Raw genomic sequence first — 25,338 nt, 5'->3', positions numbered from 1 at the left:
GTAGCGCTATGGACAAGTGTTCATTGGGTCTTTGTTGACTTATTTATCTATTTTGTCTGACCATATTATTCATTCAGTGCATTTACATATACAAAAATTGTGTCAATGGTAATGTCATTTCGAGGCACATCGATGTAAGAACTCGTGGGTCCGTTTATGGATGACTTGTGTTGCGTGCGATTTCTTCCATTTATTTAAATTGTAATATTGATGTTTTGGGACTTATGTAATAGATCACTGCCATATGTTTCCTAAAAAAAGTTAAATACAAAAACTCGATAAGTGGTTTGGTTAGGATTACATTAAAAAGTAAGATAACAACGGCTAACACGAATCTCCTCTATACGTGTTATCTTGGTTATGCATACGACGATAATTAATAAATGACTTTGGTAAAGAAAGAATGAAATTCGTAGTTAGTGCCTTAGTGGGATGTAAAAGCTTGGGTTATTTAGTCAATATCAGCTTTTACATATTACAGCATGTTTGTCGACTTACTAATCTAAATTATCATAAGCCTAATCAATGAAAGTTTGAACACAAACATAAAGTAAACTCTCATCTATTTTGAGATTTCACCAATATTCGTAATTCCTTTAAGAAATATATGTCGTGGGAATGGACCCAAAACTTTAACAAAATGCCATAACTTTTACCAAACGTATAAAATCTATATATCTCATTTGGGGTCATGATTCATATTAAATCTTATCATATGATACCATGGGCCATAAGGCCCATTTGATTCAAAAGCAACAAAAAAAGTGACGTGATAAAATGCTTAAATTAACCGGCATCTTTTAAAAAGATGCGGAATCTCGATTTCGTTCCAAAATCTAATATGTATGCATATAAAATAAATTAAAGAGACCTAATAATACACTAAACATGAAACTAATTCGATTAGTGTAAGAATGAATTAATCGAAATTTTGCATTTGGGAACAGAAGATTGTAAAACTGCGTAATTATGGAAGTGTAATTTATTTTGACAATTTTATGGAAGGACAAAAAAAGAGAGAGTGTAAAAAGAGAGTGAGTGATGAATTCAAAAGCCACCGTTTAAGACTCTTAAACGCATGCGTCTTAACTAAGCAAAAAAAGCAAAAAAAAAAAAAAAAAAAAATCTTCTCTTACCCTTTACACCTCTTTCCTTGAAAAACCCTAGATCTCTCTCTCACCCTTTTAGGGAAGCTTCCCTTAAGTTTTTATACATCACTTTAACTAAGATTACTCTCCTCTCTTTATTTCACTCAGCTTCACGTTGAAGACGAGATTACTCGATTCGCCCAGATCTGTCATCGTTTACTTCAAAAACCCTTCACATTTATGGTGATTGCTTCTCTAATATCGTTTTGGGTTTAGTGTTTTTTCCCAAAATTTACCTCTTTTTTTTGTGGGTTTCATCTGAATTCCCAGGATTTAGTGTGTGATCTCGTTGAATTGAATCAAAATCTGATCTTTTTATTTGTTTTTGATTCTGCAGATCTGTTTGAAGGAAGCTATGACTTGTGTTTGTTGTTATTGAGAAATTAAAGGAACGATTTTTATTTTTATAATCTGAAGTCAAAAGATACTTGCTTTATTTGTTGTTGATTGTTGCCACAAATGGCAATGCCACCAGGAAATGTTACTGCTCCTTCTGAGAAATTGCAGTTCCCTCCGGTCGCCGGAAACTGGATCCCCGACGAGAGAGACGGGTTTATCTCGTGGCTGCGTGCGGAGTTCGCTGCGGCTAACGCGATCATTGATTCCCTCTGTCAGCATTTACAAACGATCGGAGATCAGAACGAATACGAGTCAGTGATCGGAAGCATCCATCACCGTCGTTTAGGCTGGTCTCAAGTTCTCACTATGCAACAGTTTTACCCAGTTGCTGAGGTTTCTTACAATCTTCAGCAGATCGCTTGGAAAAGGCAACAGCAGATGCCACCTCAGAGGCATTACAGTTCTTCTGATCAGGTTGGGAAATTTGGAGGAAGGAGATCAGGGCCTGGTGGGTTTAACAAGCATCATGGTGGCGGTGGTGGTGGTTACAGAGGATCTGATTCGATGGCGAGAAATGGGCATAGTTTCAATTCCACTTCGGATTACCATAGTGTAAGCAGTGATCGTGTTGAGCATCGGGAGGAAGCCAAGCTAGCAAGTGATGTTAAGGCTTTATCTGTTACAGAGGAGAAGAAAGGTAATCGAATAGTCTTTGTTTGGCTTCAAGGCTTTGCTTGCTTGTAAGAAAAGCAAACTTCTTTTGCTGCTCAATCCTTTTTGCAATTTGGTATGACTGTATGAGATAGTGCATTGTGTTTATTGTGGAACATTTTGGTGGTGGATGTTACGGTTTTAGTCTTGGGACTCGTAGCTTTACAGAAAATGTAAATATTGTTTGTGTTTTGTCTGTGGGACAGATGTTAGCGAGAAACCGAAGAGCGTTAGTAAAGACGAGAAAAAAGTGGAAAAAGCTGCAGGTCAAGAGGAGATAGTGAACCATAAGTGTAACTCGGCTTCTAAAGGTACTTTGGAAAACCTGATTTCTTGGTTTTTTCACCGGATATTAGACTTGGTTGCAATGTTCCGATTATGCGTTGTTTCTATCGTTCAGATAACAGTCTCAGTTCTGAGCAAAAGCAAGAAGAGAAAGATAAAGAGTGTCCTGCAAGCATGGCAAAGACTTTTGTTGTCCAAGAGATGTATGAAGCGAAAATGGTGAGTTAGATCTTCTTTAGTGTCTATCTATAGTTTAGGCCTAGGACACTAAGTTGCTGAGTTTTGTTGAGTAGGTTAATGTTGTCGAAGGGTTGAAGCTATACGACAAAATGGTTGACGCAAAGGAGGTTTCTCAACTCGTTTCTCTTGTAAACAATCTGAGACTTTCTGGTAGAAGAGGTCAACTTCAAAGTAAGAATCTTGTTTGCTCTACTGTAAGGGTTCAACTTGTTTTTAGCTGGGTCTTAAACTGTTGGTTTAATGGGAAACAGGTGAGGCATATGTGGGTTATAAGCGGCCAAACAGAGGACATGGACGCGAGATGATCCAACTTGGTCTCCCCATAGCTGATACGCCGCCTGAGGATGAGAGTATCAAAGGCATGTCCTTTAATGTTCTCCCATAATTTCCTCTCTACTTATAATTTTCTGTGTATGGGTTAACATGAGATATCGGTTTTAATGCAGATCGAAGAGTAGAGCCAATCCCATCAGCTCTTTCAGACATCATTGAACGTTTGGTCTCTAAGCAAATCATTCCTGTGAAACCAGACGCTTGCATCATTGACTTCTTCAGCGAGGTTAAAGTTAAACTGATTGCTAAATTCGTTAAAACCCCTAAAACTATTTTGTTTCTGTTAAACTTTTAACAAAGTAGGAGTTTTCTTTTGTCTCTCTATTGATTGTGAACCATAGGGAGATCACTCGCAGCCCCATATGTATGTTCCTTGGTTTGGACGACCCGTGTGTGTCTTGTCCTTGTTTGAATGCGATTTCACATTTGGAAGAGTCATTGTCTCTGATCATCCTGGCGACTACAAGGGCTCTCTCAAGCTGTCTCTCACTCCCGGGTAAACTAATATCACTTATTCTGCAAATTTGAGAAATCTTTCAGTCCTATTTTGTCATCAATCATTTTTTGGTACTTTTAAAACAGATCGGTTCTTTTGGTGGAAGGCAAATCTGCAAATCTTGCTAAGTATGCAGTTCACTCAACGCGAAAGCAACGGGTACTCATCACCTTCATCAAATCCAAACCGAGAAACTCCATAAGCGGATCTAACTGGGGACCACCGCCTAGCAGATCGCCGAATCACCACATCCGTCACCCAACTGGACCACCTAAACACTACCCTGTTATCCCAACAACTGGTGTCTTGCCCACACCGTCTCACCGCCCTCCAAACGGAGCTGTACAACCGATGTTCATTGCCCCTTCTCCTCCTCCTCCGCTCGCTGCTCCAATGCCGTTCCCAGGTGGTGTGCCACCAGGGCCAACGGTGTGGCCACTGTTGCCACCTCATCCACGACACCCGCCGGCACCACAACCTCGAATGCTCATCCCTGGCACTGGTGTGTTCCTCCCACCAGGTTCAAACCAAGAAGTGGTTTCACAAGGCTCCCCAGAGAAAACAGACAACAGCGACGGAAGCAGCAAGGCTGCAGAAGGAAAGTTAGATGCTGTGAAAACGAAGGAAGAGGCTGCTGCAGGGGAATACGATGGCAGTAGTACTAATGGTAAACAGAGCAATTAGCTGAAGAAGAGAGGAGATAGAGCAAAGAGAGGAAACTAGTTTTTGGGAGATATGAATTCTGAGGTGCAGTTTATTTATATAAACTGTAAAAAAAAGAGCGGCGAATTCGATGAAATGTCGTTTGTTTTTGCCACTTTTGAGGAATTATTTTTAGGAGAGAAGCAAAAGAGACGAAAAGCAAAATTTACCCGTTTTCTTACTCTCAGGAAATCATCATTTATCTTTTTAATCCTTTCTATTAGATTTTCATCTCTGCTACATTTAGCTTACACTTTTGGATCTTCCTATTACAACTGAAACAATCATATCTATATTTGTACATAATAATATATACCTTTCTTTCTCCCAAGTCCCAAACATGTCTGAAGATTCTCAAGATATTAAGTTACAGTTGTTTTTTTTCCTGAGTATTATTATTCATGCCAACTGAAAATAATACGACACAATCTCATCCACAAAAATTAGAGTAGTATTCACGTGAGTCCTGTAACCACATATTATCATATACTGTAATCCTGGATTTACTATATATTATATTTAAAGAGAATCTGTGCATAGGACAAAAGATATGTGAAATAGTCGTATCTAATCTTTATGGATGAGAATCGGACCCAGTTGTGTCCCTAACTGCAGTCTATAGTATAGGCAAGGCTTAAATGGTCCTGGAAATTATGATTGTAAATTAAGTTGTATACAAGAAGAGAACCCTTTTAGTAATACTCTTTCGCGCGTAGCCCATACGCGCGTCTCTCTTCTCTCTCTTCTTTTTTCTTCTCGTCCTCTAGATCTAGATCTGTGTTGCCTCTCCGGTTTGCCCTTCCGGCGCCGGAGAGGGCTCTTGCCTTGCTCTTAATGAAGGTTTTGGCTTGCACAGTGAAGCAGAAGCAAGAGTGAGCGAGTTTTTTTCTCCGGCAGCGACGAGGTGTGGTTAACTCTTCGGTGATGCAACTGTGGCTCATTCAAGGCGGTCAATGAACTCCACTGTCGCTTCTTCTTTGGTTGAGGTTGACGGCAGATCAAGGTGGAGGTCCTTGAGGGCTCAACCGCGTTGGGGGTAGCTGAGGTTGCGGCGGAAGTCACCGGAGGGAAGGAGGGTTGCGTTGCTAGTCGCAGGTGATTAACGGTAAATCCTCGGATCTTAGATGGCGATTGTGGACTTAGTGGCTTCTGAGGAATTGCCTGAGCATTGTTTTTCCTCATTTGCCGCCACATTTCGCATTCACCGGGCCGGGTTAAAGAAAACTTTGTCTCGGAGAGGGAAGAAGGAGCGGAAGACAGTGGTCTCGTGTTAGATTTGGAGTTTGGCGTTTTGCTTGGTATGGGATTCGTCAACTGGAGAATCGGTTGTCGGAGGCCAGATTTGTCCAGGAGAGTTGTTCCGGGTCTGACGGTTCGTAGAAGCTGGCTCAGAGATGGGAACCGGATACTCCCTTCAAAGAGCTCGGCGCCTTCGTTTCATGCCGCCGGAGTTACGGTCGGCCTCTGCTTCCGGTGGCCACCAGGGTCCGATCAAGACTACTGGGTCGTAACCCTAATTTCCTTTCTGTTTGTGTATGTCAATCTGATGTAATGTTAATGCCTAAGCCCATTTGGGACGAGGCTTTTTAATAAAAGTAGTTCATTAAAAAAAAAAAAAAAATTGTATACAAGAATAATTAACTTTAACTAAAAAATTAATCATTTTAATATATGGAAGCATGACAGAAGATGAAACTACCTGAATTTAAAAAGTTAAAAGAGTAATCCAATGAAGCATCATTGTCTCAAGTTCGATATACTTATCACGTAGTAGTCATTTGTAGTACATTTAATTCCCATCTTAAAAAATTTCAATACTACTTGTATTCGAAAACGTACTTTTTATTCAATAAATATCTCATTGACCTTTTTCTGATGCTGCTGATACGTTATTTTCATATTAATAATGTAAGGGAATTCGGAAATTCAACGGAAATACGGTATTGATAATTTAATGATACATCATAAACAATTACGTCCGAATGTCTGATTAAATTGGTATTAAGAAGCGGAATAAAGCGCATCCTTGTAAGTCTTCCAGTGATGCAAAACGTGTCCAAAGACATCATAAAACACGACACTCAGTTCAGCTTCCGAAACGTGAACCGACATGAATCCTTGTCCATCGTAGTAAAACCTCATCTCTTGTGGGTTCACGTAGTTAACGTCACCTCCTTTCCACGCCTTGGATCCACCTCCACTTGTCATAAATTGTATTTTACTATATACGACCAAAAAGGGTGACACTTTTTATTCTACCGCGCGGACCCGTTAAGATATCTATAGTTAACTAATAGGTGCACACACACACACAAAAAATTAATAGATAATTTACGAAAAAAATAATATTATTCTACCTGTCCATGCTGCTTATGTGTTCCAAGCAATGATCATGCCCGTTGAGGTAGATATCCACTTCATTTGCCTAGTAATTCGAGGAAAAAAACAAAATAATTAGATCATTATTTGTTTTATTGGTGCATAATACATATTTCACGTGCATTTTAATGAAAATTTTATGATATAAATTGAATTGTTTTGTTACTTGAAGAATGGGTAAAAGGTGCTTCTCCAACTCAATGGTGTTCCCGTGGTGGCCTGCGCTTTTAATCGTATGGTGACCAATCACTATTTTCCACTTTGCAAGAGACTCTTTCAATGCCACGTCGACTTCCTGTAGTATTACAATTATATACCTTTCGTTACTCACTCGGTAAAAGTAAAACAATTCTGCATTGGTATAATGTTGACCAATCACGTTGAATTTGCATATATACACATTACATAACTAAAAACGAGGCTCCATTTGAAAACAAACAAAAAGTACGTCCTAATATGAATATCCAATCGCAACTTTCTTTTTTTGAAAATCCAATCATAACATATATATGAAAAGTTTTGCCAAATTTGCCCCCAAAAAAAAAACATATGAAAAAGGAAAGTTTTGCATAATAAAAGAATTATTTGAAGAATAAAATGAACTAAAAATTTCCACCTCCGTTCCCATATATAGTTTCACTATCTAAATATTATACCAATCAAATCACGGAAAAGAAGTTGTGGAATTAATTGCATCAGGCTTAAGTTTCAGTCATACATAGTATACTTCATAGTATTACAGAAGTATCTGACGTAACCAAAAAGAGCAATTTCAAGATCTTTGTTAGAAGCTATATGTAGTTATATACTGTATAACTTTACTTTGTGATAGAAAATTGCTACCTTTAAGAGATTGTTGAGATATGTCTGCCTAGGCAATACGCCTCTCCAGTCATAAACATGCTTATTTGGTTGGATAAAGTATTTATCGACGAATGGAGTTGTGTCCACGAACAAAAAATCGACGATCTCTATTACAAAGAAAGAACAATTGTTGTTTTCGTAAGCGAACATGGTTACGTTGTTATATAAATATACTATAAGACAAAATCGTTTGGACCATTAATTCGAAAGTTTAAAGCCCTGAGGAAATAGGAATCACCAGCATTTACAATGAAAGATCTCATGCAAAACCATCTGTGGTCCAAAGCCCTGAGCATGGGGCTAAGTTGTGCCCTTGCGTCACCTCTATAGTCATGATTTCCTAAAACTGTAGTAGGTTAAGGAAAAATTAATTAGCACAGTGGATCGAACCATATATATTTTTAGGAAATGAAAATCCAATGGAAGTAGAATTTAAAAATGATATATAATATATAGTACTCAATATATTACCACTATACCAAGGTTTCTGCAAGCTCGAAGCGGTATAAATGTTGGTAAAAGAATCTTGAAACAGAAGATCGTGAAAGCTGGTTAACCCATTGTCGTAAAAGTTATCTCCAGTAGAAATTACAAAATCAATATCTAATTTCTCTCCGATATCTCCCATCTGTTTAATTTTTTTGTGAAACAATTTAGCCAACCATTTTGAGGTTTAATTTACACACACTATAAACTAGAGGTAACTAAAGAACCTGAAGAGCTACTTGGGACTGGTTATAGAAGCCTCTTCTTCCCCAGTCTCCGATGACTAGAAAGCTTACTGTACCGTCGGGTTTTGTCGGCTGAGATAGCCTCCGGAGCTCCCCCGTGGAACTATGGGCGGAAAATATAACAATGATCATATGATAAACGTAGAATATCAAATTTACAGGTATGTGTTTTAAGGCAGCCATTGAGAGATTAGAAAATAAACAGCTAAAGAGGAAAGAAAGATAAGGAGGAATGGTGGACTTTGTGTCTCTATATATGTAGTGTAGGCCATTTTGGTGGTTATGTTGCGAAGTCTGGACAAAAAGTATCCACCGTTTTGAGATATGTATGGCAGTTTGCTTTATATTTCATGTGTTTAATTTTAACTTTTTTGAAATTATAAACATAAAACCTACTTGAAAAAAAGTTTTTTTTAATAGAAAAATAAAACTACGAAGCTCGTATAATTTTCTCGGGTGTCATACAAAAAGACAGCATAATTCTATCCACGGCCCATGCCACAATTTTGTCGGAAATTGCCATTATTAGATGGATTTGTAGTCACATTATTGATGTGCCGTGTCACGTAAACTTCCAAATTTTCTCAATTATTGTTGACCGTTAGTCACATTATATTACAGTTTTTTTTGTTTAAATAAACAAAAATGTGAATAGTTTGGTATTAGAATATTGCAATATCCTATTACAATTGTTTTTCAAATACATCCTTACTGGATATAGAAACAAAGGTAAGTGGGCTTTCCTAAGTTATTGGGCTGAAACCCAGTTTTATATTGGAAAGAATAGATATAAAATCCTTAACCTTAGTTCATGTGATCAATTTTGCTTGAGTGATTTCATATGTTTTTTTTTTCTAACAAAATGGAGAACAAACCTTTGATTAGGAATGCCATTTGTGTAAGTTTAAAACATTCAATCCTATTCAAAATCCCTTATCCTCTCAAATCGTTTTAGAAAAGCTACAATCTAGTTCAATCTTGCTGATTCAGTCTAGTTCCTCCAAGTATTTTAGTAAACACCTTAAGGAGTTAAAGAAACAAGCATTATATGTTGGATGTTCCTTAAAGTTATATATAGTTCCTTCCTAATAGTATATGTGATGTAGTCAGCAAAGATTGACTTATGACAATAGAATCTCCGCTGAATCTCTGGTGGTCCTGGACGTGTCCTACTGTATCAAAAGTCCGATTAGCCAAGTTTAGTACCGAACCGTATAGATAGAGAAATGTCATATGTGTTTGTTTTTTTGTGTTTCTTTTTTTACTCTGAAGTTCATTGATTGGTCGATTTTGTTAACAATTTCCTTTTGACCAACCAGCGTCGTGGGAAACTCTCTAGCTGTATTCACATACACCTAACAAAATTATTGGCACAGTGGGTTTGATGTAACGCTTAAAATCATTCAACCACCTCTTTCTGATCCTCTCTCTATGCAATATAATGATATATGACTATTTATTAGACTCATATGATGCGTTGAGTCTTTACGTTGAAGCTTTTGTAAATGGAACAAAAATAAACCTTTTAACAGGTTAGTGTGTGTTGCCAAAGCTAATTAATCTTTTAGCAGTTGTGTACATTAAAAATGTGACCAGTGAAATTAGGTAGCCTGTGAGACAGCGATATTATGGCTTTGCTCATTTTGATTTTATCGCTTCTCTTGGTCCGATTTCTTCAAATCTTCTTTGTAATTATCACAGGTATCCCACTAATAATATATCTTTTTCAATAGGCTTGTTTACATCTTTCAATTCCTTACGTTTTTTGTTTGCCTTTGTAGCAATGAGTACACGGACATGTAGGGTCTACCACACGCCCTTTAGTTCAACTTATCTAAACAATCCTTCAAAATAAAATAAATATTAGAGAATGAATCTTTCATTTCTGTTTTTTCCTTTTCTTTAAATGTTTGTAAAATTCTATACATTTATTAATATATGTCATGTGATGTGAGTTATATGTGTATTTTTTTGTTTTATGGATTTGTTTTGTGTGAATTTGTTTAATCCATAAAAACAAAATGCAAAACCTTAAAACACATGTATGAGAGTTCTAAGTTCAAATTATATTATTAGTCAATACTCATTAGTCATTATAATTGTTTTTGAATGGCTTATCCTATAAAATTTAGTAGTTAATTAATTACATAGAGAAAAACACGTTTCTAAAGACAATTTAAATTTTTGGTAGCCATTATATATTTACGTAGGACTAATCTATATTTACGTAGTTTATGTCAAAGATTATTGTATAATCTGCATCGGAGTATCGGACTAGTTTATATTACGTATGGAAGTGGTTGAACTAAACTTGTCGGCTAATAATTCAAGCAACCCAACATAATATTTGGGATCATCCTGTTTCTAATTTTCTTCTAAACTCTCAAAAGTAAGGCTGCTAGTTATGTCAGTACGTGTGAGAAATCAGCATAAAGTCATAAACATAAACATCAGAATTTAAATATATATATATAGAATGTCATAATAATTGCATATTTGATTAGTAGTTGCGAGAGCTTGCCCAAGCAATAATGAAAGGAGGTTTGGATAATGATGCTAACTTATTGCTTATTAATGTAAAGAAATATAAAGATTTTCAAACTTATTCTTAAATGAAATTAGTGGAGTGGAGTGACATTGGCCACCACCACAACCTTTGCTTTTGATAAGACCAATTTGGCATATTTTCTTTAATCAATGTAAATGTAGCTCCTCCATTCACCAAAACACAAAACTATTTTAGCATTTCATTATTCGAAAATGATTTACACCTCTTTAATTATTCTCATGATTAAAAAAAGGCTCATTGCAACGCCGATATATAGTAGTATTTAAAATTACATTTTTGTTTGGATTAAACAACCAAACTACTCTATACATTCTTTCTGCTACCTTAATCATTTAGTACTAATTTAAAATATCTTGGTTGGTCCAGACCTCGGTGTTCATGCAACGTATACATATACGATACGACGAATACTATATAATCAATTGAGTACTCTTCAAAGAATATACAAATCTCGTTCCTTTTTTTTCTAATTGGTAAGTGTCATATACGCGCCCCCAAATACCCGTTGCCTTTTTCGTTATTTTCATTAAAACGAATAAAAAATAGTAAGTGATAAAGACAAAAATTAAAGTAAAAAAAGAAGAATAAGAGAATAACAAAATACTAATAAATAGCATTTATGTAAATAGGAATTAATAATTACTATGTTTTTTTTTGTTCAAACGGAATTAATAATTTCTATGTAATATGATTTTTCTTTTTATTTGTTTCTCATTATTACACATTTCTTCCTCTTCTTCTTTTTGTTTGTTTCCTTTTTTCTAATAACTAAACCCTCTCTTTTCTTGCAACTTTTGCTCGGAATTCTATGCTTTGTTGATCCAATTTTTTTTTTCTCTCTGCAAAAGTAAAGAGAAGCTTTCTTATGCTAAGCTTCAGATCTGACATCTGTTTCTACGAGTAACGGTTGACAGTTCTGTATCTTTTGTGGTTCCTCTGCGGTTTTTAAGCAGCCATTGTCACAAGCTCAGCTCTCTCTCTCTCTCTCTCTCTGGTTCAAGATTTTAACTTTGGAGCTAGTAAGTGAATAAGGAGGAAAAATGCTGGAGATTGAAAGCCCTACAAGTCTCTGTTTTCGTTCAAACACTACTTGTAATGCCCTGCTTCGGGAGCTTCAGGTGACCTTCTCTTCTTCTCTGTTTCTTGGTAATTTTAGGGTTTCTTGGTAATGATGCTTCAAGAACAAAGTCTGTATTTTTTTTAATTAACTGGGTGAGAAAAATGGTAATTACTGATGATAAAGTCTTCTCCTTTTTTTGGTCTCTCTTTCTGGAGTTTTTTTAGGGTTTATCTTTTTAGCCTATTCTTCTACAAGTATCTGTTCAAGATATCTGATTTTTGATGTTTGGAGGATTCGTGAATTGAAAATGGCTTTAAAGTTTTGTTTTTTTTTGGTATGGAGCAGAAAATATGGGTTGATATTGGTGAGAGTGATGCTGAGAAAGACCGGATGCTTATGGAATTGGAGATGGAATGTCTCCAAATTTACAGAAGAAAAGTGGATGAGGCTGCAAATTCTAAGGCGAAGCTTCATCAATCTATTGTATCAATTGAAGCTGAGATAGCTTCTTTAATGGCTGCTCTTGGAGTCTTAAACATCCATTCACCGGTATGTATAATAAGCTAGTACTTTACTAAATGGTATCTTTATATTAGAATTGGAAGGAAGTCTCTAAATGTTTAATTTTTGGTTGAAGATCAAAACAGAGAAAGGTTCAAAATCATTGAAAGAAAAGCTTGCTGCTGTGACGCCTCTTGTTGAGGACTTGAGATTGCAAAAAGATGAAAGAATGAAGCAATTTGCGGATATAAAAGCGCAGATTGAGAAGATGAGTGGTGAAATCTCTGGATATAGTGACCAACTCAACAAAGCCATGATTGGTTCTTTGACTCTTGATGAACAAGACTTGACTCTTCGAAAACTTAATGAGTATCAAACACATCTCCGCTCGCTCCAGAAGGAGAAGGTGAGCAAGTTTTATCATGAAGATGCAAGAAGATGAATCAAGATTTTAGTTTGTTAAGTGAGGCTGCTTGGCTTACTCATTTGTTCTTGTTTTTTTATGCAGTCGGATCGTCTGAACAAGGTTTTGGATTATGTGAATGAGGTGCACAGTCTATGCGGTGTTCTTGGAGTAGATTTTGGTCAAACTGTTAGCGAGGTTCATCCGAGCTTGCATAGGACTGACCATGAGCAGTCTACAAACATTAGTGATGATACATTGGATGGTCTACAACACATGATTCAAAAGCTGAAAACGGAAAGAAGAGTCCGCTTTCAAAAGGTAGATTAGCATCTCTACAATGCTGTTCTTCTTTAAGAAATTGATAGACATTTTGATGGTTTATCGTTTTGGACATTTCGTTTTGCAGTTAAAGGATGTAATGGAGTCACTTTTCGAGCTATGGAATCTAATGGACACACCTCAGGAAGAGAGAGTGAAATTTGAAAGAGTCAGTTTTGTTGTAAGATCATCTGAATCTGATATCACTGAGCCAAATATCCTTTCTACTGAAACAATTGAACAGGTTACCACAAACCCTGTTTCTTTTCCCGATTTCGATAACCACTAATCTTATCCAGGATCTCTGAGTTCTTGTTTTCCCTTCTACATTAGGTGTCTGCAGAAGTAGACTGTTTCAATAAGCTGAAGTCTAGCAGAATGAAGGAGCTTGTGAAGAAAAGAAGGTCTGAGTTAGAGAATCTTTGTAGATTGACTCACATTGAGCCTGATACAAGCACATCGCTTGAGAAGTCAACTGCTTTGATTGATTCAGGTAATCACATTGACTCTTCTCAGAAATATGAGTAGCAGATTTTCTTGCTGAAACCCGTTTGTATTCAAGAAAGATTACATCATGTTTCTTCAGGATTAGTGGACCCTTCAGAGCTTCTTGCAGATATTGAGATGCATATAAACAAAATCAAAGAAGAGGCACAGAGCCGGAAAGAAATTATTGATAGGATTGACCGCTGGCTATCTGCGTGTGAAGAGGAAAACTGGCTAGAAGAATACAATCAGGTAAATTTGCCTTGTAAAGTTGGCAAATGGGTTGTTTGAAGGATGTAACTGAGAATTTCCTTCCTTGGTTTCAGGATGAAACCCGGTATAGTGCTGGAAGAGGTGGACACGTAAACCTGAAGCACGCAGAACGAGCCCGGATCACAGTAAACAAGATCCCATGTATGTTCTTGTATGTTTTCCACTAAAAGATTCTTATGAGATCTTTAGCTTATTATTCCATTTCTTAATTGTTTTCTGCAGCAATGGTTGACAATCTCATCAAGAAAACGCTTTTATGGGAGGATGAAACGCAGAAATCATTTCTATATGATGGTGTAAGTTAAAGTAACTTTAGAGTAAACACACTGTAAAGCCACAAGGTCTCTCTTTTGATTCTGCTTACTGGTTTCCTCCAGGTTCGATTGGTATCTATACTTGAAGATTATAAACTGACAAGGAAACAACAGGAAGAGGAAAAGAAACGATACCGGGTTTGTCAAAATGCTATCTTTTATATAATCCTTAAAGATTTGTAATATTGCTTGCCTGTTAAAACGATTTTTTTTCATTGCCTCTGCAGGATCAAAAGAAGATGCAGGATCTCTTATTAAAGCGGAGGGAATCCATTTATGGATCAAGACCGAGTCCAAGAAGAATCAACAGTGTCAAAAAGGATGCATTGGTGCCTCCTACGCCTCGCAGAAACTCAGCTGGAGCAACAAATACCGACATTATGACCCCAAAATCTTACTCGAGCCATCGCCAAAACGGATATTTCAAGGAAGTAAGGAGACTCTCAACAGCTCCGTTGAACTTTGTGGCCATACCAAAGGAAGATTCTGCCTCTACATACAATTCGGTTTACGGCTCTGAACCAGATTCACCGTTATATAACTAAGTCATTTCATATGCACCGGTTAAGGGTAGTTCAAGCACATGAACTTGATATGGGGAGTAGGAAGTTGGGAAATAGATGAATGTAATCACAGGAGAGTTACTGTAGACAAATTAGTTGTCGTATGTGTGTGACTTTGAGTTGACTTGTGAGTTGTGTGACTGATTTTAGGAGTAGAAAGAAGATGGATGTTATGTTCTTATAGTAGCTTCAAAAAATTCTTTTAATGTCTTGTTTTCTTGACGTGTTGTTCAATTTGTGTGGATTTGCAGATGTGTGTGTATATATACAGATTAAGGATGGCATTTTTTGAGGTTTCAAGTTCCATGCACCTCATCATGTACAATAATTATAGGGTTAGGTGGCATTGCATTGTACGTAATACAAAAGTGAATCTATTTAAATCCATCTTAAAATATAAAACATCTAGAAAAAAAATAGAAGATAATTGATAAATGTTAATATTGAAATTAAGAAGTTTAGTATTATCTCTAAATATATTAGTTATGTTTATCTTAGTTTAGGTGTACTTTAGGTTGATCTCAAATGTAAGTGGTACAATTGTTTTATGAGAGTCAATAATAAATCTTCAAGAAAATAGATTAACAATAGAGTAAGTTTAGTCTCTCTCAGTTTTTATTGATCAGACAATAGGTGTAGACTTCTTATACAAAAAATCATAAACTTGTTAAACAAGTTAATTACATATTTGATTTTAGGAAATCTACGTAACAAAAGGAATATACACAAACATTAACTTTCTTTTCAAGTCTATCTCTTAATCCTCGATATCTCGTAACAAACTTGGTTTTCATATCGGTTATTTCAGTTTGGTTTGAGAGAATAAGTTTAAGCAATTCATCTCCCCTGTACTTCTTTCTCCTGGGTTTTGACTCTTCGACATGGCCGTACGTATCTTGTTTCCTCTGCTTTGTAATCCAGAGTTGTTGTAAATTCAATTGCTTTTTGTTAACTGGTATAGTTGTTAGTAGGGGATTGTTAGGGGTTCGATTAAGTTAGGGTGTGTAACGTTTGGGGTTTGTTATGACTTGTATGATGCAAACTCTTAATTGTTTTCCAGATGCTTGGAGGACTTGCTTTATGTGGCGCCACTGCCACAACATGTTACCACTGGGGCCATGATATCAAAGGGTTTAGTAGTCTCATCCCAATCGATTCTTTTGGATAATTTTGAAACACTTTTTATTTATTTACCAGTCAATCAATCCATAAATGTTTTCTTTTGCAATGGTGCAGAAAAGTTGAACATTTTAACAGTATTACCCGTGTGATCGACTTAAAATGGTTAGGTAAAGGTTCAAAAGCAATGGTTATAGTATACTATTTTTCATTCTAATTTTGGTTTTCCGATTACAATTGGAACCAGCTCCTTTTTTGGTTTTCAGATGATTTGCTTAAAGAAAAAACCACGAATCTCCTTGTTTTGGTATCCGGAAGAGTTGCTTCTGCGGCACCTTTTATATGCAAATTTAATGGTCCTTTGGGTTTGGGTGTTGTTTTTGAGGATAAGGTACTTTTTTTTGTTTCTTTTCTTTAGTTTTATCAATTAAGTTGGCATCATGTAGTGTTTTAAATTCTCTGGTCTGGTGGTATGTGTCATAACAACACATATTCTGACTTCAGGCCGAAGTGAATCATGAGATCAAGTTGCAAGATGATGGTGTGATAAACAAGTCTATAAGTGTACTGTTACAACGAAAGGAGGCTCCTTGGTATCTGGTAAGATAAGTATATATTATTTGCCCCCACAACTAGAGCCTTCCTTTTTAATTTGTTGTCTCTCTCTGTCTCGCACAATTAGGAAGACAGTTTTGGGGGTCGGGTGAAAGTAGTGGATGCTCGACAAGCTGTAGAATTTGATAAAACTGTACGACTTTGTAGTGAAGCCACTACGTCTAGGTGAATTCTTCAACAGTCTTATTTCACCTGAAAAAGGCTCTAAGGTTCTTTTTGTTCCTTCATTGTTTTTCTCTTTCTCTGTTTGTTCCCTAGAAAAACCTCTTTCCTTGTGTGTGTTCAAACCAACAATGTGATATTTTTTCTTTAGGTGATCTGTGGGCACGCTCTTAATGTTGGTACCTCCTTGACTTTTGTTGGTGAGGTAAAAAGGAAGCCCACATGCATGTTCTTCTTCTTTATTTAGAAAATATGGATTTTCTAAGAGTGGCCCTTTTTGCGATTTAGTTACATTTCCCTCTCTGTACTGTTGTTGTAGGCTGTTAGAGACAAAGCTGGTAATCTCATGATTCAAAAATCCGAGGAACAGCGTTTAATGGTCTTCAGTGAAGAGGGCTCCTTTGATAAAATGGTTGAAAACATGAAGTCAGATTCAGAGTAAGGACAGACTCATGTTTCTATTATCTACTTTACTTTAGGAGGTGAAATAGATGAATCATAATTTTGTCGAAATACAATGGTTGTGTTATTTTCTTTTTTTGTAGGTTTTATATTTTCTACTCGAAGATCTTTGGAACTATTGCTGTGGCTATAGTGGTCATGTATGGTGTGGATTTTGTGAGAAAGGTTGTGTTACCATACGTGCGGAAGAAGAGAGCAGAGAATGCTGAATCCGATAGCGAAGATGATTTATAGGCCTCTCTCTCTCTCTGGCTAATAAAAAGTCTCAGGGAGAAGAATCAGAGAACTATAATTGATTTCGCAAGACACTTCTAATCTATGTTCAGGCAAATCTTAACTGTGTATTAAGATCATCGAATCATGTCTACCATTGTTTTGGAATATTGATGATGTGCAGTCGGGTTTCCGAATCAAAATTGGTTTTGTTTGGTGAAACGTTTTTTACATTTTTTTTGTTTATTCATGTTTTGTGCATATATTTTGGATGAAATCTAGCCGGACAAGAAGTTTGGGTTAACCTGGTCCTTAATCCTAATCTCATTTGGTAAACAATACTTCTAAGTTTTAAGTATATGATTTTACGATTATAAAAAAACAAAAAAAACAAATAGTAGTATATAATTTATTATTAACATAACAAGTTTCTTGACTTTGATGATGTCATTATAACTTTTAGTAACAAATCTTGAAAATAATTCGAAAATTACAGTGTTTGTGTTAATTCCTTTAAATAATTGTCTTTTCACAACGCAAACTATGTCTTTTCATTAACTGATTACAAAAATTAGATATGTAATGCTTTCAACAAGTAATACATCTTTTGTCATTTTTTTTACAGCCTTTTGGCGTAATATTCTGATTGGTGAAACAGTGGTGATCATAAATAATACGTCAGCTAGTTGTCTTGTCAAAACTTAACAAGCCCACCGACGTAAAAAGAAAAACCATAAAGACAACTTAAGGAGTGAAGCTAGTTCAGTAATTAAGGACATGTCTAAATCAAACACATTAAACACTACCAATCCATTAAAATTTATAATAAGAGATTAAGGAGGAGAAACACAAAAGGGGTTGAAAATGAAATGGAACTAAATTATACTACTACATTACTAGTATATCAATTAATGATTACAATACTAGTTGATTAGTGATAAAACTTTTTATTATTGTTAACCCAAGTTTTAAAATGATAACGAGTAACACCAATCCCTTGGCAGAAGACTCTTATCTCTTCTCTAATCGCTCTCTTATCCTTTAACGTCCATCCTATCTTCGCCGCAAAATCTTTCATCGCTTCCCTTTGCTCCGCCGTGAACTTGGACTTACTCCGCCGCTGCACCGTCATCTTCTCTTCCGTCGAAGTCTCCTCCGTGTCCTCCTCCTCCTCATTAACATCCTCTTTTCTCTGCTCAGCCGTTTTCCATTTTAGCCTCGCGAGCTGCTTCACGCGCCTCAAGCTCATGAAAGGGAAGCGCGTGTGGCTGATTTGAGCAGAAGATATGACCTCGACGCGACGGTGGTAGCTGCGGTGGCAACCACAGGCGGCGCATAGATCGCCGGTGACTGATTGAGAGTATTCACGGCAGCCATCGATGGCGTAAGAGCCGAGTTTTGCGGCGTGGTTGCGCATGCATTCTCGGTAGACACAAGAACTCTGCATCTTCTTTGCTCTCTTCCTAGTTGATTAGAAGAGAGAGAGACTTTTGATTTCTTTTTCAGAGTAATGACTTTAGGGTTCGTTTTGGTTTTGAGTTTAAAGATATGATATGATGTTGTTTGTGTCAGAAAGAGTTGGGAGTTACAAAAAAAATTATTGGTTACTTACATGATATGCTTATTAGTTGTCATAATAAATGTGAAACACTTTTTGAACTGTTTCACTGGCTTTGCTTTTTTACACACCCATAATTTCAATATTGATTTTCGTATCCTCACCTCATAAAAGTTGTCATCTAGCCATAATTACTTCTTAGAATCCATTGGGTTAAGTAGGTATTAGTAAGAAGACTAGAAATAAGAAGAAAAAAAAATCACTTTTTGCATAATTAGTACTCTAGTAATGTTTTTTACAGTACCGGCTATATCTATAAATGAGTGAACTAGTAATGCGTTATGGTATACTAAAGTAAACTATAAGAGTCTAGAGATAATTAAGGAAATAAGTTTTTTAACTAATACAAGCAAGAAAATAAATAAGAATAATAAATAACATAAGTTTGGTTTGTATGAGAGATGAGAGGTCACATGTACGAAAAGCTGAAGTATTAATGTTTTTTTAAAAGGAATATATAAGAAATACAACTAAAAAGCATCTCGTTGATAAAAATAAATGAATTTAAAGTCAGTTAAGTAGCAAAAATCAAAAGGTATCAACGAATCTAATGTTATTTCAAAAAGAAGTCTGAAACGCCTTATTTTTAAGATATTTCGCAAAAGAAAAAAGCGATTGCGAGACCCACGAGTTGTGACGACTAACATTGTCTACTTTATGGTTTGTACAATTTATTAACAAACGAATCGGTTGTTCACTTGTTTGCGTTATAAACCAATTACACCCAATAGTAGTGTAAAGAAATTTATATTTCCATTGTGTACAAACAAGTCGTAAAAACTGACTTGCTCAAAACTAGGACCGAGATAAATAATCGAACCGAACCAAACTAACCAAAGTTCCAAGGCCAAAACCACACACATTAGTCTACTAACAATTTAAACTTGACTACTTGAGTCAAACAAAATCATACAAACATATAGTGAGCCAACCCTAATCTACTTAATTATTATGTAAAATGTCAATAGAAAAAAAACTGAAAAAATGGAAGATAATAATTTAGCAAATGACATCAAACACATTTCTTTTTTATTTCGGTCAAAACTGAGATTTCTTAAATTTAGCTTATTCTTATCTAATTAGTTGTAAACCAGCAAATCAATTGACATTATAAGAAAATTCGAAGAAAGTTATAAAGCGCGAAATATAAAACAACAAAATTAAAAAACCTAAATAGGACGGAGATGAAGCTGTGGAATCGCGCCGCCGTTGTTATCAAAGACGGACCAAGCCTAATCGCGGCGGACGACATTCTCACAGCAGCAGTCGTGAAAGCTACAAGCCACGACGAGCTCTCAATTGACACGGAGAGCGCTCAATTCATCTACCGTCATGTCCTCGCTAGCCCGTCCAGCCTCAAGCCTCTGATAAGCGCAATCTCGTCTCGCGTGACACGCACGCGAAGCTGGGCGGTTGCTTTAAAAGGCTTGATGCTAATGCACGGCTTCTTCCTCTGCAAGACCACCGTGGCAGAATCGATCGGAAGGTTACCGTTTGATCTTTCGAGTTTCGGCCAAGGTAGTTCGCGGATCATGAGCAAAACCGGTGGGTTTAGTCTCTTCGTACGCGCTTATTTCGCGTTTCTTGATCGGAGATCGATTCTGTTCCACGATGGGAACCGTCATCGATACGACGAGGAATCCTCGGTTATGATTCGACTTGTGATCATACGTAAGATGCAAGTAATCGTGGATTCGTTGATTAGGATTAAACCTATTGGTGAGAACATGAACATACCTTTGATCGATGAAGCAATGGAGAATGTGGTTAGTGAGATTCTGGAGATTTATGGTTGGATTTGTCGTCGGATTGCTGAAGTTTTACCTAACGTGCATTCCAAGATTAGGAAAACAGAGGCGGATTTGGCATTGAAGATTGTTACTAAATCTATGGTTCAAAGTAAAGAGCTTGTCAAGTATTTTGAGTTTTGTAGAGATTTGGGAGTCTCTAATGCTCAAAAGGTTCCTGATTTCGTAACGATTCCTGAAGCGGACGTGTTACATCTGATGAACTTGTAAGGACAGGTGAAAGAAGGTCGACGAGAAGCAACGGAAACAGATTTGTGTGAGGAAGATGCAGAGATCGTTGAAGAAGAAGAAGAAGAAAGAGAGACGAAATTGACTCTTTATGATTTGATAACACTTGATCAGAATGGGGAAGCTCCTGTTTCTCCTCCTCCTCCTCCTCCCAGAGTTGTTGATATTCCTGACTTAATTAGCTTTTAATTATGTTTATGTTCTGTATTCATTTGGATTGTTGTGTTATTATTGTTCATATGATCGATATTCGAATTAATTTAGCGCTACTTCTCACATTACTAGTTTGGGACAAATCTTAAGAGTTCGTAAACACAACTCAGTCCTATCTCTTGATACATTCTGACATCAAATCTTAAAATATGTTCAACTATAAAAGTAAGCAAGTACAGATAGCGGTAAATCTGGAAAATAGAAAAAACATTTGATTAAAAGAATGTCTGTTACAAGTCAGTAAAATGCTTTAGAAAAAGATAACAAAAAGAAGAAAAAACAGAAAAAAAATAAATAAATTTCCTCGAAGATTTTCTCAGACACCTTCTTCCTCAGAAACACAACAGAGACAAGACAAACAAAACAAAAACAAAGCAATGTATGATGATGATATAAAAAGTGGTTAAGAAAAGCAGAGAACTCTGCTTTCAAAACCCTACAACAACGAAGATGGTTTTACCTGAAAACACAGTTTCGAACTCAGATTGCAGACAGGATTTTTTAGAAAGGTCACAAGATTTTGCAGATTTGTTGAATATATACAACCATCACTGAGAGATTCCATCCCGAAAGAGATCGAAAAAGCCGTCGGGAAACACACTCACGTCTTCTTCTTCTTTTACTAATCAAAGATACTAAATCATCTGATTGTGACGAACTTGTTAGTTCCATGTCTTGCCCAATGGCTCTTAAGATCAATCGGATTACCAAAGTTAAACCCATCAGAAGCAAGTTTCTCAAGAACTTTCTTAAACGCGCCTTGACTCATCTTCCTTCCCGAGATCCTAGCTCCACGGCGTTTAGTACTCATAGGTAACGGATGCATCGAGATGTTCGTGGTGCAGCACGCTGATTGCCAACCGCCACATCCCCAACGGTAGCATTGCTGAGGAGCTCCAGTGCAAGTGCATACCGGGACAGGAAGACCCGAAATGTCCATACTCACTCCGTTTATAACCATGTCGACACTCTTCTTAGCAGGTTTCACTCGTGAAACATTATTAGTATTGTTGTTGTTGTTGTTGTTGTTGCTGTTCTCATCCTTTGGTTTCCGTGGCTTCTTAGCCTTTGTTGTTGTCGTCGCCAAGCCAGCTTTTGAATTAGTCTTTCTCTTCTTATTCGTCTGAACAACCTCATCTTCCAACTTAACAACCGGGTTCTCCTCGGTTTGATGATGGTGGTGATGAAGATTCATCTGCATCGACGGAGCAGAGGAAGTCTCGGGAAGGACATTACCGTAATTAGGAGTGGTAGTTACAGGCAACATGTTGAAGAACTTGTCCTTCTGTTGGTTAATCCAATTGTAGCTCATGTGGATTGGAGGCTCTTGGGGGTGATACGACCCGTTAGGCCCGATCATTAGATTCGGATCACGCCCGGGTAAAAACGGTTTAGTGTTCCGATCAATGGTTGACATTAGCTGCAAACCGAGATTACCTTTAAAGGTAGCAGCCGCTGGTTCATAGTAACCCCAATTACGAAACCCATCGTCATCCATTTCAAAGATCTACAGAAATAAAAAAAAAACACGTCATTACGATTCAGATCCAAAATTCAGACAGAACCAAGACTAAGAAACTTAAATAAAAACCAATCAAAATCAAACTCAGGAGTTCTGTCTAAATGCACATGTCTGAATTAAAACCCTTAAAAAACATTACTTTATATCCAGATTCCAGAGCAACAATGTATAAGAAATTTTTTAAAAAAGATCAGATCTTGGAGATACCCAGAAACAAAAATCAAGGTGGATAATAAACATGAATTCGAGACATCATTTCGTATTCCCTTCGAAAAACACACATGCAGATTCATAGATCTGGTAAATCTAGAGCTAGATCTAATGAAACAGGACATGGATTTGGAGAAAAAAGTAGGGTACAGTACAACAAAAAGGAGCAAATGTAAAATGGAAATTGGAGAGAAGAAAGAGAGGGAAAGAGAGAGAGGGAGAGAGATGATGTTTATAGTTTTAGATGGAAATGGATTAGGAGAGAGAAAACTTACATGAGAAGAGGGTTGGGGTTAAACAAAACGGGGGCTCTTTAAGGGAATTTTTTTGCCCTTCTGGAGAGAGAGGAGAGAGAAAACTCTGAGAGAGATTGGGGAAAGAGAAGATATGTGTATGTATGAGAGAGGAGAGAGACAAGAGAGAGATTATATAAGACGAGAAGAGAAGAGAAGAGAAGATAAGAAAAGAAAGACAACAAAGAAAAAAGAAAGGGCTTTTTATTTTCGTCCGAAGAGAGGAGAGAACCCTAAAATTGTAGTAATATCTCAAAAATAATTATAATGAAATAAAATAATAATATCCCAAAAGGCTTTTTTTTCGACTTATTTATTTTTTTGGCCAGTAATATAGGATACACCGTATAAAAAGTTTTTAAGAAAGCCATTTTGGAAGAAGACAAAACCAAAGCCCACTCTTTTTTAGTAGTCTTTTATTAGACATCTTTTCAAAACCAAATTGTTTTAAAGTTGAAAGAGATTTGGTGACAAGAAATAAGATGATGTAGAAGCAAGCAATTATAAACTTATTGGACAAAATTATAATCTTTTTATTGGTTATTTTTCTTTTCATTTAACTGAAACATGTTTAGCCAATACAACATTTCATCAGCACACTAATTGTCAGATGCAGTATACAAGATTAAACAAGTAAAAAGCATTTCCAAATCAATGGACATGTATAATTTTAAAATTGATTGTTTCCAATGGGTGAGAGAATGAATGCTCCAAGTCTCTCATATTTTTATACATTGTGGCATAGTCAGAGCTTGTCCCTCACATCATTTCTCTACAAATAACCAGAAAACCTTCATTGATATATTCAAACAAAAAAAAACCAATCATCATTAGCACCTTAAATATCCTAAACAAGTTACTACTACTAATCTTTGTGTATCGAAAACTTTTAAACATCATGGAAATCTTGGCTGCTCAACTCAATCCTCTTGTCGATAGGGCTGGTCATCATCAACTTGGGACTCTTCCTCTTGTTGAACTTGTCAGATCCATTGCTTCTCTCTACAGAACATTGCCTCAACAACATACAGTTTTCTTTATCCAGGTCCCTGTTTTGCTCCATCACAAGTTCAACTTCTTGCTCTGCTTTAGCAAGATTCAAGATGAGACATTCTTTCTCCTTTTCGATTCTCTTCACCATTGAAACTAAAGACGCAACCTTTTGCGTTGACGGCTTCAACTCATCCCATTTGCTCAACAAAGCTTGACAACACTTGTCTTCAACGTTCGCCTCCAAGAAGCTACGCCCCGATGACACACTCTCGTCTTCTCTGCTAACCAACGAATACAAAACCGAATAAGCCAAACAATCGTCTTCTTCAGATTCAACCCGGTTCTTGATTTCGTCAGACATTTTTAGAACCTGCTCCTTCAATTCAAGAACCCTAGACTCTGCTTCTCTAGCCCTCTGGTCCGTCTCGTTCCCGAAATCCATCAGCGATTCACGGTCTTGATCGTAAAGAAAGCATTCTCTTTTCAACTTCTTACATTGAATCGCCAAATCCTCGCACTCACCAGCCAATCTCTGTTTCTCTTCAATGACTCTCTTCAACGCTTGCGCGTTCATACTCGCTTCTGATCTAACGAGATCGATTACTCTATCTTTCTCTTTCAATCTCCCGACCAGTGTAAGATACTGCTCACGGAAACGAAGGTTAGATTCTTCAGCCGTGTAAAGCTTCTTCTTGAGAGCGTCTGTGGAGATCGGAAGCCCTAAAGAGTGGTCGATTGTGTCTTTGATGTAGTCATCGATTTCTCGTGAGAGATCCATTTTTTTTTTCCACCAGACTCAGAGATTCACAACACAGAGTGAGAGAATTAGTTCGCGGAAGAAGGAACCCTAGGGTTTCTAAATTTAAGAGGATGAGGATTCGAATTTCAAAAACTGAAATCAGAGTCTCTAATTAATGCTCGAAGAAATGTTCTTCTTTGTAGTTGGGCCGATATATCATAGTTATGCCCATGGAAGTAATTGACCGCTTACGCTATATCCTTGTCAGTGTCAGACTGTCAGTAATGTATTTATTTTCCCTATGAACCAAAATACAAAATCTAACTTTGGATCTTTCAATTGGATCTTAAAGCAAGTACAAAAATTATGGAATTATTATATACTTATTTCGTTACATCATCACTTTTGTTTTTCTGTTTTCTGCA

The 25,338-nt window shown here is 36.7% G+C and overlaps 8 protein-coding genes across 10 annotated transcripts; 4 read left to right on the top strand and 4 right to left on the bottom strand.

Annotated features, from left to right (window-relative positions):
• The first annotated feature begins 1,010 nt into the window (after positions 1–1,010).
• On the top strand, positions 1,011–4,585 carry LOC104740153 (RNA demethylase ALKBH10B). Its single transcript, XM_010460681.3, has 9 exons — positions 1,011–1,331; positions 1,486–2,184; positions 2,405–2,509; positions 2,599–2,702; positions 2,777–2,894; positions 2,975–3,082; positions 3,170–3,282; positions 3,398–3,552; positions 3,639–4,585. Exons 2-9 carry the CDS (start codon positions 1,608–1,610, stop codon positions 4,234–4,236), a joined length of 1,878 nt encoding a protein of 625 aa, XP_010458983.1. The 5' UTR covers positions 1,011–1,331; positions 1,486–1,607; the 3' UTR covers positions 4,237–4,585.
• Positions 4,586–6,179: 1,594 nt separating this feature from the next.
• LOC104740152 (purple acid phosphatase 3-like) lies at positions 6,180–8,542 on the bottom strand. Of its 2 annotated transcripts, none has more exons than XM_087485633.1 (7): positions 8,211–8,542; positions 7,977–8,125; positions 7,736–7,843; positions 7,477–7,604; positions 6,800–6,928; positions 6,612–6,679; positions 6,180–6,475 (listed from the first exon to the last, which is right to left on the bottom strand). In XM_087485633.1, the coding sequence occupies exons 3-7, from the start codon at positions 7,791–7,793 to the stop codon at positions 6,256–6,258; spliced, it is 603 nt and encodes a 200-aa protein (XP_087341759.1). In that variant the 5' UTR covers positions 7,794–7,843; positions 7,977–8,125; positions 8,211–8,542; the 3' UTR covers positions 6,180–6,255. The 2 variants fall into 2 exon arrangements, with proteins under 2 accessions (XP_087341759.1, XP_010458982.2); XM_010460680.3 differs by having other exon boundaries at positions 7,969–8,125; positions 8,211–8,472.
• A 2,802-nt stretch (positions 8,543–11,344) lies between these two features.
• LOC104740151 (65-kDa microtubule-associated protein 7) lies at positions 11,345–15,018 on the top strand. The gene is made up of 11 exons (XM_010460679.3): positions 11,345–11,915; positions 12,203–12,406; positions 12,495–12,764; positions 12,867–13,082; positions 13,171–13,326; positions 13,416–13,575; positions 13,669–13,820; positions 13,895–13,982; positions 14,064–14,137; positions 14,219–14,293; positions 14,383–15,018. The coding sequence occupies exons 1-11, from the start codon at positions 11,838–11,840 to the stop codon at positions 14,698–14,700; spliced, it is 1,791 nt and encodes a 596-aa protein (XP_010458981.2). The 5' UTR covers positions 11,345–11,837; the 3' UTR covers positions 14,701–15,018.
• Positions 15,019–15,778: 760 nt separating this feature from the next.
• LOC104743308 (E3 ubiquitin-protein ligase SP1) lies at positions 15,779–17,310 on the top strand. The gene is made up of 8 exons (XM_087485927.1): positions 15,779–15,849; positions 15,955–16,007; positions 16,104–16,228; positions 16,342–16,437; positions 16,605–16,661; positions 16,766–16,819; positions 16,934–17,052; positions 17,160–17,310. Exons 1-8 carry the CDS (start codon positions 15,779–15,781, stop codon positions 17,308–17,310), a joined length of 726 nt encoding a protein of 241 aa, XP_087342053.1.
• A 765-nt stretch (positions 17,311–18,075) lies between these two features.
• On the bottom strand, positions 18,076–19,100 carry LOC104740150 (zinc-finger homeodomain protein 14). Its single transcript, XM_010460678.3, has one exon. The coding sequence runs from the start codon at positions 18,734–18,736 to the stop codon at positions 18,221–18,223; it is 516 nt and encodes a 171-aa protein (XP_010458980.1). The 5' UTR covers positions 18,737–19,100; the 3' UTR covers positions 18,076–18,220.
• A 920-nt stretch (positions 19,101–20,020) lies between these two features.
• LOC104740148 (putative clathrin assembly protein At1g14686) lies at positions 20,021–21,221 on the top strand. The gene has a single exon (XM_087485632.1). The coding sequence runs from the start codon at positions 20,092–20,094 to the stop codon at positions 20,923–20,925; it is 834 nt and encodes a 277-aa protein (XP_087341758.1). The 5' UTR covers positions 20,021–20,091; the 3' UTR covers positions 20,926–21,221.
• Positions 21,222–21,348: 127 nt separating this feature from the next.
• On the bottom strand, positions 21,349–23,397 carry LOC104740147 (protein BASIC PENTACYSTEINE2). 2 transcript variants are annotated; one of them, XM_087485631.1, is made up of 2 exons: positions 23,164–23,397; positions 21,349–22,663 (listed from the first exon to the last, which is right to left on the bottom strand). In XM_087485631.1, the coding sequence occupies exon 2, from the start codon at positions 22,652–22,654 to the stop codon at positions 21,797–21,799; it is 858 nt and encodes a 285-aa protein (XP_087341757.1). In that variant the 5' UTR covers positions 22,655–22,663; positions 23,164–23,397; the 3' UTR covers positions 21,349–21,796. The 2 variants fall into 2 exon arrangements, with proteins under 2 accessions (XP_087341757.1, XP_010458978.2); XM_010460676.3 differs by having other exon boundaries at positions 22,886–23,287.
• Positions 23,398–23,824: 427 nt separating this feature from the next.
• On the bottom strand, positions 23,825–25,301 carry LOC104740146 (uncharacterized). Its single transcript, XM_010460675.3, has one exon. The coding sequence runs from the start codon at positions 24,950–24,952 to the stop codon at positions 24,071–24,073; it is 882 nt and encodes a 293-aa protein (XP_010458977.2). The 5' UTR covers positions 24,953–25,301; the 3' UTR covers positions 23,825–24,070.
• Between the last annotated feature and the right edge of the window lie 37 nt (positions 25,302–25,338).

Source organism: Camelina sativa, chromosome 14, assembly GCF_030686135.1.
Source record: "Camelina sativa cultivar CO46 ecotype springtype chromosome 14, ASM3068613v1".
Classification (NCBI taxonomy): Eukaryota; Viridiplantae; Streptophyta; class Magnoliopsida; order Brassicales; family Brassicaceae; genus Camelina; species Camelina sativa.
Note: the sequence above shows the minus strand (reverse complement) of the source record. Positions and strands in the feature narration are given on the sequence as shown.